This window comes from Mesoplodon mirus (genome assembly GCF_964341445.2).
Source record: "Mesoplodon mirus genome assembly, chromosome: 14".
Classification (NCBI taxonomy): domain Eukaryota; kingdom Metazoa; phylum Chordata; class Mammalia; order Artiodactyla; family Ziphiidae; genus Mesoplodon; species Mesoplodon mirus.
The window spans coordinates 19647938-19665893 of record NC_138990.1 but is presented as its reverse complement, the minus strand read 5'-3'; the positions used below and the strand labels follow the sequence as shown (position 1 = coordinate 19665893).

Here is a 17956-nt window from a genome sequence, read left to right as displayed (position 1 = left end):
AGCAGCCCCCAAGGCTCAGGCTTAAACTCTGATTGTGTGTAGGTTTGAAACCACGTTTAAAATCACTCTGACACCAGAGAGTCAGGCTGTGTCCACTCTGGGGCGGCTGCTCGCTGAACTGTCACAAAGCCAGGGAACTGGGAGGGGCTCCGAGGAATCTCATCCCATCCCTTTCTTTTCAGGTGATGAACGGGAGATGGACTTTAATTAATCCTCTCCTCAAAGTCACGCATCTGGTTGGGGTAAGAACCCTGATGATTCAACAAGGACCCTGTTCCAGTGGAACAAAATCCTACACTGTTGTTCTCCTCCGAGACCAGCCCCTCCCCATCCACCCCCGAGCCCCACCTGGGCCCCAGCCCCGCCTGGGCTTCCCAACCCCCCCGCCTGGACCCTCAAGTCCCACCTGGGCTTCCCAACCCCCCCGCTGGACCCCCAAGCCCCGCCTGGGCTTCCCTACTACCCCCGCCCCCGCCTGGACCCCCGGCCAAGGCAGTTTTCTCCATTCTTCTCTGTGAACTTTGGCACAATAGCTGCTTTGCTGCGACCTCTCCAGGAAGTGGCTTCAGAGGATTAAACCACAAGCACATAGCAGTGATCGTTTTCAATAACTGAAACCTCAGCAGCGGGCTGTACCCAGAACTGCCCTAGTGAGGGAGACGGTCTGTCTTTGCAGGCCCAGAGGGAGAAGTTCGTTTTGCAGAAGTTTGCAAGCAAAATGCTATTTTCCTGCCCTATTTTCTTTAAATGTGTCCTTAAATGACAGGCAATTTGACATTTCTGCTTGAATCTGAGGTGACCGTCTTACTGGAAGAAAGAAGTTTTAAAGGCAGCTCGTTCCAAGTATTTGAGTTACAATTCTGGCTTTATTTTTTCCTTTGTCAAATAACCCTGTTTCCCAGTACTCAGTGTAAGGGCACAGAAGAATAGGAGGCAAAGCAGGGCCAGGCATAAGAAAATGACCCCAAAAATGTGTGAAGAGTTGAAGAAAAGAAAAATAATGCAGTAAGGTGGAAACTGCTGATGGCCCAGCCTGAGCCAGGGGCGCCAGGGGCAGGGGGGAGGGGGGGAGGGGGAGGGCACCTGAGCAGCATCCCCCTCGGCCCTCGCTAAGGCCCAGGTGACAGTACCTGCCTGTGACCCTGGGTCTGCTTCCTGCTTAAGGGTGGCACATGGAGCCTAAGGGTGTGTAGGTGTTTACTTCACCTTTTAGTTTAATTCTGAACAATTCCAACAGACTAAAAGGTTGCAGGAATAGTATAATAACACAAGTATGTGTCTTACCTGGGTTCACCAATTTTTAACATTTTGCTTTATTCTCATTTTCTCTCTCTGTTTCTGTCTGTCTGTTTCTCTCTCTCTCTCTGGGCCCCAGACCCCCTCGTTATCCCCCATCCTGTGCTTCCCAGAAACTTAGTTCCAAATGCTTTTTATTTTGCTTCAGTTTTGAATTTTAAAAAATTTCCAAGCTTAAGTTTGATGTAAATATTAATTTCCCCATAGGTTCAAGAAGTGGGGCTTCGGCCTCCCAACCCCCTGCCTGGATCCCAGCCCCACCTGGGCCACACACACACACACACACACATTTTCCCCTGAACACCTGGAAGTTTATTGAGAGTAAATAAGTAAGTAAACGATAGCTCCAGAGATAAATCTTTAGGCATTTAAAAGGAGTAAAAATTTGATTCTCTAGTATATTTGAGTCTCTCTCTTCATTCACCCAGAAGATGAAACTTTTCTTTATTTCCATCTTCACCTTGTTCCCAGAAGGTTTCAGGCAACTGTCCATCTCTGAGTCAGGCAGTACAGTCATCCAAAACACAAACACAAGGTGACAGATCTTGACTATTAAGGAAGACAAATAACTCTCCAGGCTTATACCTACTGCTGAGTCACATTCAGTTTGCAAAATAGATTCCTAAAAAACTGAACATGTTGTTTCAGGCATGTGGTATAAAACCTTCTGAAACCTATGGGGAAATAAATATTTACATCAAAATTAAGCTTGGATTATTTTTTAATTCAAAGCTGAAGCAAAATAAAAAGTATTTGGAACTAAGTCTCTGGAAAGCACAGGATGTTAGGCGTTTGAGAGGTAGGGAAGATCCTCCAGCTTCAGATACAGGGAAGTACGTGCCCAGGTTTGAGGCACATTTTGTTGAAAAATGTACTGGCTCAAAGCAAAAGCAGAACCCTTGAGAGAAGTCCACAAACTAGTTTTGTTCTATAGAAAAGAGAGAGGCTAGCACTTTCCCCCCAGAATTAAGGGACTTAGGAGCAGCACGGTGGGGCTGCTTCTGGTCGGCATGGCTGTGTCATAACGACAGCACCTGCATGTCCTTGACCCTGATGGGGCCGGGGGGTTGGGGGGGTGGGGACAGAGTCGCTTACTGGAACCCATGGCACAGGAAGACCCATCTTTATCAGAACAAGGCACTGGGCCACTTGGGCTGAAGGTCTGACCATGGAGAACCTGGTAAGGTTCAGACTTGGCTCCACCAAGGGCTACGCACTCTCTTTCTGTTTTACTTTCTGCCAACAAGTATCTTTCTCTTTAAAACCACCCTTTCCAAATCTACAAACAACAAATGCTGGAGAGGGTGAGGAGAAAAGGGAACCCTCTTGCACTGTTGGTGGGAATGTAAATTGATACAGCCACTATGGAGAACAGTATGGAGGTTCCTTAAAAAACTAAAAATAGGGCTTCCCTGGTGGCGCAGTGGTTGAGAGTCCGCCTGCCGATGCAGGGGACGCGGGTTCGTGCCCCGGTCTGGGAAGATCCCACATGCCGCGGAGCGGCTGGGCCCGTGAGTCATGGCCGCTGAGCCTGCGCATCCAGAGCCTGTGCTCCACAATGGGAGAGGCCACAGCAGTGAGAGGCCCGCGTACCTCAAAAAAAAAAAAAAAAAAACTAAAAATAGAATTATCTTGTGACCCAGCAATCTCACTATTGAGCATATACCCTGAGAAAACCATAATTCAAAAAGAGTCATGTACCACAATGTTCATTGCAGCTCTATTTACAATAGCCAGGACATGGTACCAACCTAAGTGTCCATCGATAGATGAATGGATAAAGAAGATGTGGCACATATATACAATGGAATATTACTCAGCCATAAAAAGAAACGAAACTGAGTTATTTGTAGTGAGGTGGATAGACCTAGAGACTGTCATACAGAGTGAAGTAAGTCAGAAAGAGAAAAACAAATACCATATGCCAACACATATATATGGAATCTAAAAAAATAAAATAAAAAAGGTTCTGAAGAACCTAGGGGCAGGACAGGAATAAAGACGCAGATGTAGAGAATGGACTTGAGCACATGGGGATGGGGAAGGGTAAGCTGGGACGAAGTGAGAGAGTGGTATGGACATATATACACCACCAAATGTAAAATAGATAGCTAGTGGGAAGCAGCCACATAGCACAGGGAGATCAGCTCGGTGCTTTGTGACCACCTAGATGGGTGGGATAGGGAGGGTGGGAGGGAGACGCAAGAGGGAGGAGATACGGGGATATATGTATATGTATAGCTGACTCACTTTGTTATAAAGCAGAAACTAACACACCACTGTAAAGCAATTATACTCCAATAAAGATGTTAAAAAAAAATCACCCTTTCCCAATGAACTTATCCACAAAACAGAAATAGAGTCACAGATGTAGAAAACAAACTTATGGTTACCAGGGGGTAAGGAGACGGGAGGGATAAATTGGGAGACTGGGATGGACATATACACACGACTATATATAAAATAGATTAACTAATAAGGACCTACTGTATAGTACAGGGAGCTCTGCTCAGTACTCTGTAATGACCTCTCAGGGAACAAAATCTAAAAAAGAGGGGATATATGTATACGTATAACTGGTTCACTTTGCTGTACACCTGAAACTAACACAACATTGTAAATCAACTACGTCAATAATATTTTTTCTTAATTTTTTTTTTAAATTTATTTATTTATTTATTTTGGGCTGTGTTGGGTCTTCATTTCTGTGTGAGGGCTTTCTCTAGTTGTAGCAAGTGAGGGCCACTCTTCATCGCGGTGCATGGGCCTCTCACTATTGCAGCCTCTCTTGTTGCGGAGCACAGGCTCCAGACGCGCAGGCTCAGTAGCTGTGGCTCACGGGCTTAGTTGCTCCGCGGCATGTGGGATCCTCCCAGATCAGGGCTTGAACCCGTGTCCCCTGCATTAGCAGGCAGATTCTCAACCACTGCGCCACCAGGGAAGCCCTTTTTCTTAATTTTTTAAAATAAAAATAAAATAAAAAATAAATAAAATCACCCTTTCGCTGTCAAATCTTTTGAACTTGACCAACTTGTGCCCCAGGAACCATCAACCAAGAGATTCAGCAAATCAGCCCAGCTCATCCTCCCTCTCCGTCAGGTCCTCCAGTCACACCTTGCATTCCCAGTGAGCCCAAGTCATTCAGAGTCCCCGGCGGGCTGGACCATCAAGCAAAGACCCTTCCATCACCTTCTTCCTGCATCAGCCCCTCCCGCAGGCCAACCCCCAACAAGACCACTCCTCTAGCTCAGAACAGTCGTCGTCCTCCCCCAACAGGACAGACGGGGAAGCTCGATGCATGAGACCCTCGGCAGCCACGGTACGAATTCACCAAGCTTCAAATTCTCCCAGCCTGATGTTTGTGTAAAAGGGATTCATTGCTCTGAACAACTCAAGAGGGCAAAGCCCGCGGGTCTGGTAGAGTGTGTCAACCCCATTATAAACATGAAGCAACGGAAACCAACTCAGACACATTAAGTAGGTTACCCAAGGCCACAGAGCTAATGGAATCATCAGGTAGGATGTAAGCCTGAGTTGACACAGTCCACATTCTTGGTACTGGTCCTCAGCTCTGTAGGAGCATCATCACCTGGACCTAGAGGGGACTCCAGGAGCCATTAAGTTTAGCAGCCCACCCAAACAATCTTCCCAAACCAGCATCCTCCATAGCTGGCCACACGTGCCCATTGTAAGATGGACACTTTCAGTCTTGGAAACTACTCATGATCAGAAACTTCTGTCATTTTAGGATGCAGCTTCTCCTCCCCTTAAGTTTCACTCACTGGCCAGATTCCCCCCTGGGGGCAGCGCAGAAGAAGTCCTTCTGCATCTTCCAAGAGTCCTGAGGGTTAGGGAGTCTACACAGGAGAGCACGGTGGGAACAACATGGCCCTTAGAGTCTGGCAGGAGCAAGTGTCAATCCTCCCTTCCTTCTGGGCTAGTTGGATGGTTCAGTGCCTCTGTGAGGCTCAGTCTGCTAGTCTGTAAAGTGGCTGCAGCTTGGCGTGCATCACAGGAGGACATATGGTATATAAAGAGGTCAGCACAGTGCTGGCACAGAGAAAGCCCTCGACAAGAGGTCACTCTCATCAGCATCTTCCAGAAGTAGACCCAGAATCTTGGGGGGGTAAGTAATTTGCTCAAGAGCACACATCTGGCAGACCTGGGTGAGAAGTCAGAGCTTCCAGTCTGCATTCTGCCTCACTACAGCTAAAGGTCCATCACACAGCCAGAGAATGTTCTGGTGCCCCAGTCAATAGCACAGCTCATAGCTCACCAGATGCTATTCTAGAGAGGTGTGCGATTTCACCGGAAGGAGTCAGGGAGCCTGTGTGCATACGCCCGTGTTATAGAAGTGTGTTTAAACTGCAAACACACAATCATCAACACGCACATTCAAGGCCTATTATGGAATGCCAATGCTTTCATTCAGACATCTTAGCACAAGAGTTTTTAAGCACACAGAAGAGGAGATTGAAGCTGGATTCCTGTCCTCACTTGACCGTTAGCTATTGCTACGTGATCGTAGGCAAGCCACTGAGCCACTTACCCAGCCTGGGTCACAGTTCCTTCATCACCAAAATAAAGGTTTGGGCTGCCAAAAGCTCCCAGGTCCCTCCCAGGTGTAAAATCCTAGGGTCAAGGTCAGTCTGAACTTGAGTTTAGGCTTCATTCCTGGGCACACCTTTAATTTCTAAAGCACCAAGTCAGGGGCTCAGTCAGATAACCACTGAATTGGATCAACTCAATAGCTTAAGGTCCCATAGCTAGCAACTGGCAAAACCAGGACTCAAGACTCCTGAGTTGTCCTGGGTACTGGAGTTTCAGCCCTGTGGGGCTGCTCACTGGGTAGTGTTAACTAGTATCTGGATGCCCTGTGCTGGCATGGGACAGGAGACTTGTTATGAGCAGATGCACACCCTTTGAAATGAATGTTGCTTTTGACCCTTGTAATCTGAGAGTAATAAATGTCGCAGATATTTAAATTATCAGTTATCCAGAAAACATGACCATCTAAAATATAACACAGCTAAAAGAAACCAGGACAAAAAAACCTGAACAGCTGAAAGACAGTCAATAGGATCCTGGCACCAAGTCATGTCTATTTGACTCACAGAAGAAATGTGAAGCTCTCTTTCAGAACCTGTCTCTTTATTCGTATGAATGTGGCTATTGCTTCTCAGAGGGGCGGATCGTATTTTGTAAAGATGGCCACAACAATATCTCCCTAGTGTTTTCTGTGATGTGACCAGGCTACTCTGCCATCAAAAGTGGAGTCCAGGGACTTCCCTGGTGGTGCAGTAGTTAAGAATCTGCCTTCCAATGCAGGGGACACGGGTTCAATCCCTGTTTGGGGAACTGGACCCCCGCATACCGTGGGGCAACTAAGCCCGCATGCCACAGCTAGAGAGCCCACGCACTGCAAGTACTGAACCCACATGCCACAACTAGAAAGAAGCCCATGCACTGCAAGGAAGAGCCTGTGTACCGCAATGAAGGATTCCACGTGCCACAACTAAGACCTGACGCAGCCAAAATAAATAAATAAATATTTTTTTTAAAAGGTGGAGTCCAACTTATCAAGGGGTCCCTTGAATGTGGGCCAACTGTGACTTAAGTCTAACCAACAGAATGGTGCTGAGTGAACACTGAAGCTAAGTCAGAAAAGGCCATGCAGCTTCCACCTGGCTTTCTTGGGATGCTGGCTCTGGGGGACGCCAGTCACCGTGTAGATTGTCCAACTGCCCTGAGACCTGCTTGGAGGGAGGCTACATGTAGGGGGTCAGGCCGACTGTCCCAGCCCAGCCCCAGCCATGTGAGTGAAGCATCCTAGGCTCCCCAGATGAGTCCACTCACCAGCTGAGTACCACTAATTGATCTCAAGTGAAACACATGGAGCAAAAGAACTGCCTAGCTAAGCCCCTCTCAAATTCATGACCTGTGGAGTATGAGTTACAATAAAATGTTTGTTGTAAGCCACTCAATTCCGGGGCAGTTTGTTATGCAGCGATAGGTGACCAGAATGTTCTATCAGAAGCAGAGAAGAGGTAGCAAATCAGAAAGAGGGAGAGAGCTGATGTGGGAAAACACACCCACAAAGCCGTGGCAGCCAATTCCCAATAACGGAGGAGAGAAGAAAAACTACTGAGACAGATGCAAGAACCAAAGAGCACAGCAATCAGAGGCCTTTAAGAGCAGACACAAACGGTCCCCTCCACCTCTCTGTGTCCTACTGAGGGTATCCAGGTGTTCCAGCACAAAACAGTTGATGTCCGTAATGATATCCCTGAATCATGAAGAACAGTTTAAATTTTGCACAGGACCTTCTTTCTCGAGGATGCGACAGTGCATAAAGTATGTGATGAGGATAACATGCTAACTACCTTCCAGTGTATTTCCCTGCTCGTTACCTCTGAGTCTTCGGCCACTATGGCCCCAAGAAAGGGGACGAGCAAAGGCCTCCTTGGAAAGCAGAGAAGGAAGTGGATGTGACATAGGGGATGTCTAAGTAGGGAAAGCGGGTTCTGCCCCCACTTCCGGGCTCAAAACGTGAGTGCAAAGAGACAGAGGGTAGAAGAGAGGGGGAAGCTGAAAGCTGAGGGGCTTTTCCTCTGCTTTCAAATTGGGTCCCTGGAGGAATCCCATCAGGGTAAAGTAAGGAGCCAGTACCAAGATGGGGGCTCCGGGGAAGGATGGAGATAATGGCGTGACCTATTTAGGTAGAGGGATGCTAGGGTTAGCTGCCTGCTGGCCTCAGTTCTTTGCTGATGGGGAGGAGATTCAGATCTCCCCTGTGCTTCCAATGGAGAAAGGGGGGCTAAACTGAGATCTGAGCTGATCTGGGGCTGCCGTGATGGACGGGTGACCTAGCGGCTGCAGGACATTCAGTCCCTAAGGAGCAGCGTGGCCAACTGTGGAAACATGTCTTTACCAGTTGGTAACTAACCACCCACTTAAGCCCTGCACTCTCCACCCTCTACCTTTCCAGGGGCTCCCCTGAGATCCTCACGGTCCAGCAACATAGGGCAGCACCTGTTCTGACTGGTTGATACTCCTGCCTTGCGGGTTGGTAAATATTTGGGCTACCACCTGCGCAGGTGGCCAGTCTAAGCCAGGGGAGAAGTGAGGCCATGGCCAAGGGATGCAGAGGACCATGGAGCCAGCAAGGGGCACAGTGGGGCCACATCAGCCATTGCACTGTCTCTGCCTCCCCTGAAAGACCAGACCCCGGCGTTCCCAGCCACGAATCTCAGCAGCAGATGTAGCAGGACACTGCGTGACCAGCCAGGTCCAGGAACATCTCCATGGAAACCAGTGAAGAACCCCACCCAGGCCAGCAAGTGTGGACCAGCCGCCCTTCCCACCATGCCCTGAGGACACGGCTTCCCCAGTTCTCAGACTCCTTGCTAGAAGTAGGTGGCAAAGTCAGAAACCCTAAGAGACTGAGCATCTACCCAAAAGAGACCAAATAAATCCAAGAGACGCAGAGTTGGACCGGCCTAGACTGGAACAACGTGGACGGGCAGCTTAAATTCCCCTTTCCTCCTAGAAAGAGGCCTCAGGAGCCAAACGAGAGTCTTATTAGAAAAGTTATTAAAGGCACATTTTTGTGACATCGAGTTGCAGTGACTACAAATTTGCACCACAATACATATCTTCTAGAAATATTTCCTCCCAAAATTAAGTTGTCAGAACAGATGAGATTTTCTTTTTATGCTTTGAAAGATCATCTTTCACTCCCTGGAAAATATGTCCACCTAGAATGGCTTGTCCTCTGAGGGTCACAGAAGGCACAATTTTCCCCAGCCCTGGGCCCAGCATGGCCACAAGACCAGATAAAAAACAAGCCAAGAAAGCCAACCACGATAGGAAACCCAAGCGATTTTGAGCCATAGGGTGTGGGGAAATCCCTGGGCACAAGAATCCTCAGTCGTTAGCCTGAAGACATCCCAGACTGACTGAGTTTTCCACAGACCCAGAAAGTCCCATTAAGAAACGCTTTGCTCTTCTCTGGAGCTGGAGCGGGGAGCATTTCCCTCTCACACGTGTTCCCTCTGGCTTCTCCCAGGATGATGCCGGGCGGCCAGCTTCACCCCTGGTTCAAGGAGAGCATCCTGAAGCTGGCCAACCTGAAATCCTGCTTCCTCCCCAGCAACCTGATATGATAGACTCAGGTTCCCAACATCTGGACCTGTGATACTTTGGGGTGCACAAAGGATTTCACTTCTCTGCACCCTTGAATTAGGCACGGCCACATGACTGGTTATCGTGGGAAGGACACAGGAAGGACATAGGTCACCTCCAGGTGTTTCATTTCCGGTACCCCACCCTCCAGCCCTTTCTTCTGCCACCCTTGTTCAAGGATGGTGCCTCTGTTGATGGATGGTGGCCACCGATAGGAGACTGAGGTTTACTTCCATCCATGAAGCCACTCCCTTGCTCCTGAACGTCTGTTTTTCCTTCTGTTAAATAGGAGAAACACAGATTTTCCACACCAGCACTTGTGTCAAAACAATCTGAGGCAGACAGGTAGTCTACAAAATTCTCTTTTGAAAATGGCCTCAGGTAGCTGTGAGGGGCTGTCACGGTCTGACACAGCTGCCCCGAGACAGTGACGTGACGTGAGCAAGGTGATGGATTAAGCTACTGAGATGTTGTAGGTTATCGTTGCAGTGTAACCCGGAGGGTATGCACAGCAATCAAAGAGAAGAATAAGGACACTGTGTTCATTTTCTATTGCCCTGGGGCAAAGGACCACAAACTCAGTGACTTGAAACCAAGCCCCATTATTAGCTCACATCACCGTGGGCCCAAGGTCGGCCTCTGCTTGGATGGACTCTGCTCAGGGTCCCAAAGGTGGACATCAACGCTTGGGGTCCTGTCCCACGTCCCTGGGGCTATGGTAGAATTCAGCTCTTAGGGATTATACAACTGAGGTGCCCACTTTCTTGCGGGCTGTCAGCCAAGGCCACCCTCAGCAACTAGAAGCCACCACTGTTTCCTGCCCCGGGGCCCCCTCCATAAAACGGGACAGTTTGTTTCCTCAGGGCCAATGGACCACCTACTTCACATCTCTCTGACCTCTTGACTCTGACCCCTGGACCCTCTTTTAAAGAGCCCAGCTGGTTGTGCCAGGAACACCCAGGATGGTCTTCCTTTTGATTAATTTCACATCAACTGACCGGGGACCTAAAATACATCTGCAAAATTCCCTCGCCTTTGCTGTATAAGGTAACCTAATCGTGGGAATGCCATCCCATCCTGTTTATATTACCCACCCTCATCCAAGGGGAGGGGGCTGCACAAGGCATGCTCAGTGGGGGGCACCTTAGAATTCTGCCAACCACAGACAGTTAAGAAAACATGCTGATGAATACTAGCTCTAGAAAATTTAGGACACATCCAAAGCCATACATTGACTTCCTTGCTCCCAAATAAGAAAACCTCGTCTCGAATATTCTAAAGCCTTCCTACTCAAAGTGTGGTCCCTGGACCAGCAACATGGACATCACTTGTGAGAAATGCAAAATCTCAGGCCCCACCTCAGAACTAGGGAATCAGAATCATCTGCCTCTTAATAAGACTCCCAGGTGATTTGAGAAGCATTGATCGTAAGGACTGGCTCATTCTTAAATAAAGTAGGCAGATACCCTCATGGATTAAGACCAGGGACAATATTAAATCCCTGTGCCTGGATCACCGCAGCCGTCTCAGAGTGGTTTCTGAAATTTTGAGGTCAGAACCTCATAATCTGATGATGATGATGATGATGGTGAGGATGGTGAGGATAACTAACACTTACTGAACATCCACCATGTGCCAGGCACTGGGCAAAGTCTTGACATGTATGATTTCTTTTAATTTTCCCAATACTTTACAAACTAGATATTATTTTATTTTTTATTTATTTATTTATTTTGCGGTACGCGGGCCTCTCACTGTTGTGGCCTCTCCCGTTGCAGAGCACAGGCTCCGGACGCGCAGGCTCAGCAGCCATGGCTCATGGGCCCAGCCGCTCCGCGGCATGTGGGATCCTCCCAGACCGAGGCACGAACCCGCGACCCCTGCATCGGCAGGCGGACTCCCAACCACTGTGCCACCAGGGAAGCCCAATATTATTATTTTTGTTTTAGAGATAAAGACACTGAGGCTCACAGAAGTGAAATAACTCCTCCAAGGGAATACAAATAGAAGTGATGGGGTCAGGACTTGGCCCTCATCCCTTTAACTTAGGGGTGATGTGATCAGATTGTCACAAATAGTCAAAGCTAATCTGGGAAGCACAAACTGGGGGTCACAGGCCTGTTCAACTTGTGGATATGCATTTTTTCAGCTTGAGTGGTGGTGTTATTTTTCATTGAATGTCTTTTCCGAGGGACAAACTCATTCCAGTGGGTCATAGGCCCTGTCACTCACAGCCTCACGGACTTGACTTACTGCCTGACCCCTGAATACACTCAGGTCAGCGATCCCCAATTAAGTCCAAGCATTCTTAAATTTCCTCTTGACATTTCATGAAAAATTTGAGGGCTTCCCTGGTGGCACAGTGGTTGAGAATCTGCCTGCCGATGCAGGGGACACGGGTTCGAGCCCTGGTCTGGGAAGATCCCACATGCCACGGAGCAACTAGGCCCGTGAGCCACAACTACTGAGCCTGTGCGTCTGCAGCCTGTGCTCCGCAACAAGAGAGGCCGCAATAGTGAGAGGCCCGCACCCCGCGATGAAGAGTGGCCCCCGCTTGCCGCAACTAAAGAAAGCCCTCGTACAGAAATGAAGACCCAACACAGCCAAAAATAAATATAAAAAATAAATTAATTAATTAAAAAAAATTTGAGTGGAATGAATACTTCCCAGAAATTCTTTAAAATAGCAAAGAACCCCTCCTCTCTAATCCATCCATTTCATCAGATGAATGAAACTAACGTCCAGAAACAAACTTATATGTCCAAGTCACATAGCAAGATAATATCCTGGTTTTAAACTGGCCTCCTCTGGCCCACAATCAAGTGCCACAACAATTTACCTCGTGTGTTTAGGGAATTATTTGTGCTCAAAATGAAACAGAGGTTCTTCACTAACGTATGCTCCAGAAACGTTTAGATGGAGTTTCATACAGATTCTCATGCTACTGATAAGTCAAATGCCCATTTATCTAATGAGAATCATCAGATACATGACAGGTTTAGAACACAGGCTCTGCAGGGAGAAAGAAGAAGTCCCTAAATAGTTTATATAAGTGGAAGAGTGAGTATAAGAGGTAGAATAGAGCAGTGGATCCCAGCCTTAGCTGCACATCAGCATTGCCTGGGAAGCTTTAAAAACTACTGCTGCCTGGGCCCCAACCCCCCAAGCTCCTGACATAATTGGTCCCAGGTACGGAGATGTTTTTTAAAGCTCTCCAGGTGATTTTAATGCTCAACCAGGTTAAGAACACTGGAGCAGGGATTCTAAGATGCTAGAAGACCAACATCATCTCCATCACTGTTTTTCCTGTGACCCCATTGGCTTTGGCTCATCAGCTGATCACAGAAGTGTCCACATCCCTTTCATCTTTCTGCTGCTTTCTTCCTTCCTTCTTTAAGCAGCAGTCCTTCGTGGGTAGAGAACAAAATTGGTAGGAAACTGAGGTCTAGTTTCAGGCTCTGAGGTACTCACTTGTTCCTGCTGATTTGCTTCTGGACATGAAACCTCCTCTCGTCTCCTAAGGAAGTGTTTCTCCCAGACCCGTAGCCTCAGCATCACCTGGGAACTCATTCGAAGTGCAAGTCCTCAGCCCCTCCTGCCCTGCGTCTACTGAATCCAAAATTCCGAGTGGGCTCAGCAATCCGTTTGAATAAATCCTTCAGGTGATGCTGAAGCAGGCTGACGTTTGAGAACCACTGGTTGAAGACACTGTCATGATCAAGTGTCCCCATATAGAGAGCAGGTGATGGTGACATAAAAAGACCACCCGAAACTATATACTTGCACTACTTCAGCTGTGTTGTCACTAGACTCTACTGTCCTAGGGTCTGTGCGTCCTGATCCATCAGGTGTCGATTGTAGGAGTGGGGATATTGAGGGGAAGGGCTGTGGCAGGTGTGGAAAGGTGGGGCGGCATCCCGGGCCGGCTGGGAACAAATGGTGCGGGGACCATCCTCACAGCCCCACGACCCCGACCAAGCTCCCTTGCTTGCCTGTTACGATAACCAGCAAGGCTAGAAAGTGGAACATACACTTAAAATATGGGCAATGGGCTTCCCTGGTGATGCAGTGGTTGGGAGTCCGCCTGCCAATGCAGGGGACACGGGTTTGAGCCCTGGTCCGGGAGGATCCCACATGCCGCAGAGCAACTAACCCCGTGAGCCACAACTGCTGAGCCCACGCGACACAACTACTGAAGCTCACGTGCCTAGAGCCTGTGCTCTGCAACAAGAGAAGCCACCGCTTGCTGCAACTAGAGAAAGACTGCACACAGCAGCGAAGACCCCATGCAGCCAAATAAATAAATTTAAAAAAATTTTTTTTAAATGGGCAAGACTGTAATGAGGTTTGAGGGGAAGTGCCCCTTCTACCGTGCCTGTAGAAGGAGCCCCCCTTTTCGAGCTGGGAAGAGGGACCCCCGCTCTCTTGGGGAGGGAGAGCTCAGAGAAGGGTGAGCGGGGAGGTGCAGGATGGGCGCCGGGAGGAATGCCCCAGCATCTCACCTCTGACATCGAGCTGCTGGAGGGGCTCAGAAGGTTAAGTCACTCAACTGCCTCAGTTTACAGGAGAGGAAATTCAACAGGATGACAAGCCCCGAATAGCATCACACAGCATTAGGGCAGAGTGGGACCAGGGGCTCCCGAGGGAGCTGGGCACCAGGAAGAGGCAAGCCCTCCAAAGGGGAGTGGGATTCGAGAGGGAGGACGTCTAATACAGAGAGCAAGCTTTTTTTTTTTCGGTCGTACCGTGCGGCATGTGGGATCTTAGTTCCCCGACCAGGGATCGAACCCACACCCACTGCGTTGGAAGCGCAGAGTCTTAACCGCTGGACCATTTAGGTGGCACCCCCTTGAGCCCGGCACTGTGCTAAAGCTCCATGTGATTCAGATTCATACGCCTTTCCCTCCACCTGTGACCCTCACCATCAGCATCATGATTTACAGACGGGGAGACTGGGGCGCCAGGAGGGTGAAAATAAACTGCATGGGTTACTTAATTATAATTGAGGGTAAAAATGATTTTTTTAAAGAATCACACCCAGTTGTATTATTACTTCACAGGAATGAAGCAAGGGATAAAGATAAGCTTAATACTTCCTGGCTGTTGATTACTGGTGAGCTGCTGGCCACTGGGTGGACCATCTCTATTCAGTGATACTTTTTCACTGGAGAACAGGATTTTTAAAAGACAGTTACTATAGGAACAGGTACGTGATGTCACACAGCCAGTAACAGGCACAGCTGGACTGGAACCCGGACGCTTTAGCCTCTGGGACTCACACTTAGCCACACTCTGCGGGATACTCCTCCAAGATGGCCTTGAGGGTTGGTGATCAGCCAACACGGAGAGCTCAGGCATTAGAAAAGTTACTCATACTTCAGAAAGCATCCCACGATCCTTCCAAAGAGGAAAGCCTCTAAACTCAGTGTAAGTCTCAGAGGCACAGCCTCCCCTGAGCTGAACACAAATCCTCTCAGCAATTCCTTTCCTCTTACTGACTCCACAGCAGTTTTGCCGGTCACTTCCAATCATAGAAGGTCCTTAGAAATCCTCCAATCCAGCCCCCCCCCCTTTTTTTTTTTTGCAGTACGCGGGCCTCTCACTGTTGTGGCCTCTCCCGTTGCGGAGCACAGGCTCCGGACGCGCAGGCTCAGCGGCCATGGCTCACGGGCCCAGCCGCTCCACGGCATGTGGGATCTTCCCGGCCCAGGGCACGAACCCGTGTCCCCTGCATCGGTAGGCAGACTCTCAACCACCGCGCCACCAGAGAAGCCCCCAGCCCCTTTTTTGACAGATAGAGAAACTGAAGCCCCAAAAGGTCAAGGTCACTTTCACACAGGTGAGGAAGTTCACAGAGATGAGGAAAGTCACATGGAGGAGGCACCTGGGGTCTGGAGACATCAGGAAAGCCTCCTGAGGTGCCCTCCAGAAGCGATGGAGCCCAGGTGTCCTGACTCCCAGGTCAATGGCCCTCCCGTCCCTTCTCCCCTCTTACCTGCAGCTCTGCATCGTTTGCCTGGTGCTTGTCTCCTGGGATGGCTGCCAGGCATTTCACCTTCAGTGGGAGCTCAGCAGTCTGGCAGGAATTTATATTCTCATTGTCCAGGGATTTCCCAATCAGGCTTGTGTCACTCCTCCAACTGGGTGGCTGTGAACACACCTTTTCCCTCCTCACAGGGAGCCCCGCCTCCGCTGTACCGCTGGGTGTGTGATCACTCAGATGGGGAAGTGGCCAGAGAAACTCTGTGTAAGTTTCCCTATTTTTTGTGACTCGTTAAAAGTTACGTACTTCCAGCTGTGAGGTGGTTTTAAAGTGATGAGTATTTTGCCCAACCACGGCCCCATTAAAGAGAAAAGGAGGACTCTGTGGCTTTAACCAGCGAGGTATGTGCTGTTTCCCCCATGAAGTCCTTCTAGGGTTAGGAGACCCCCACTGCCAGTCTTACGTGATGTTTAGTTGTTAGCAAAGGAAGGGGGTGATTCTCGAAGTATTTATTATAGTCTGTGGGATTTGGCTAACTGAATAGTTTAGAGATGGAAATTCATGTCTGTACAAAACCAGTGTCTGCTAACCACCCAGCAGCCCCAAAGGTGATACTGAATGTGCCTCTCCCCTCAGGGAGCTCCCCGTGGAGCTAGAGAGCTCGGAGCCCCAGGGGGTGAGCCTGGACCCCTGCTGTTGGATGGAAAGGAAGGACTTTTCCAAATGTCCTTAAAAATCCTTGTTACTAACCTGAATGACATCTTCTGTCTGATTTATTCAGATACTGAGGCTCTTACAGGTGAAAAGGCAGATACAGAAACTCTTTTAGAGAAATCTTAGGAATTTCATACCCAGAGCAAATGGCTCACAGTCAAAAGGGCCCGCCGGCATTAGTTTTATCCTTTTGCTAACAAGGAAGGTAACTTTCAAGGGTCACAACTCAGATGGATAAATAATATCTGAGAAAAGCAATGCTGGAGCAAGATGGAAACTTAGAGATGGTCAAATCCATTCTCCAGTTTCAAGGAGATGAAATTGAGGTCCAGGCACATAGGGGGACCACAGGTGAGTTCACTGGATTAATTGAGTGTGTGTATAACTTCACAATGGGGTTTTTATGGAAGCTGGAAATACCCCCAAAAGAAGTTTATTGGGCAAAAAGTAAATGTTACCTTGTATCTGTGTTTATTCTTTTTCCAAGGACCAGTTGAAGGGGGAATATTTGTTTCTGTTCCATAATTTTGACATGGTAAAATTGAAGAGTGAGCTGTACATTTGGGGTCAAGCCAAGGAAGTTTCAAGGGTGTGAATTCACCCAAGCAGGTAAATCTCACCAAATACCATCATCATCCCAGGATGAAGGGCATGTCAATAACTGAGTCCTCTCCACACCGTCTCTGTAGTCCACCAAACACATTAATCCAGCTGACCTGCCAAGGGTTGAAGCAATGAGATCCTAGTCACTAAATAACATACGACATCCCACATTAATAGAGCCAAAGAAAGGAAGTGAAATCGTGCAATGTGCCTTTGGCCATGCTGAAGGGTAACTGCTGATCTTGTGATCCATAAAGAGGAATTTATATAACCTCAGCTTTTTCCATGGGAAACCTTGATCCTCAAGCCACAAGAATCATTTGAATCTTTGAATCGTCCTTTCAAAAACTAATGCCTCAGGGTTTCCCTGGTGGTGCAGTGGTTGAGAGTCTGCCTACTGATGCAGGGGACATGGGTTCGTGCCCCGGTCCGGGAAGATCCCACATGCCGCAGAGCGGCTGGGCCCGTGAGCCATGGCCGCTGAGCCTGCGCGTCCGGAGCCTGTACTCCGCAACGGGAGAGGCCACAACAGGGAGAGGCCCGCGTACCGCAAAAAAAGAAAACAAAAACAAAAAAACTAATGCCTCAGACTCACAGCCACCCAAGAACAAGTCCCCTGGCCTGCAGCAGTGCAGGCTGACCTCGGTTTACTGGGCTTTGCTTTACTGCGCTTCGCAGATACTGCATTTATTATACATTGAAGGTTCGTGGCAACCTTGCTCTTTTTCCAATAGCGTTTGCTCACTTCGTGTCTGTTTCACATTTTGGTAATTCTCCAAATTCTTCAAACATTTTCATTATTACTATATTTGTGATGATGATCTGTGATCTTTGACATGATTGCAAAAAGGTTATGACACACTGAAGGCTCTGATGATGGTTAGCATTTTTTAGCAATAAAGTATATACACATAATGCTATTGCATGCTTAATAGGTTACAGTAGAGTGTAAACATAACTTTTATATACATGGGGAAACCAAAAAATCCATGTGACTCACTTTATTGCGATATTCGCAGTATTGTGGTGGTCTGGAACCGATCCTGCAATATCTCCAGGGCTACATTTTCGGCATCCTCCTTCCCCTCCAGGGCCTACACTGACCTGTTCCCACTGTCACCAGTGCATTGGTTCAATTTCTCCACCAACTGATGGAAATAAACAAGGCACAGAATG

The 17956-nt window shown here is 48.4% G+C and overlaps 1 protein-coding gene across 1 annotated transcript in view; it reads right to left on the bottom strand.

Annotated features, from left to right (window-relative positions):
- Nucleotides 1–15529, bottom strand: part of IL1R2 (interleukin 1 receptor type 2) — a 37346-nt gene extending 21817 nt beyond the window's left edge. Inside the window, exon 1 of the mRNA XM_082642206.1 lies at nt 15476–15529. Coding sequence (XP_082498332.1) covers nt 15476–15489 — 14 coding nt within the window. The 5' untranslated portion in view covers nt 15490–15529. The remainder of the gene's footprint in view (nt 1–15475) is intronic.
- Between the last annotated feature and the right edge of the window lie 2427 nt (nt 15530–17956).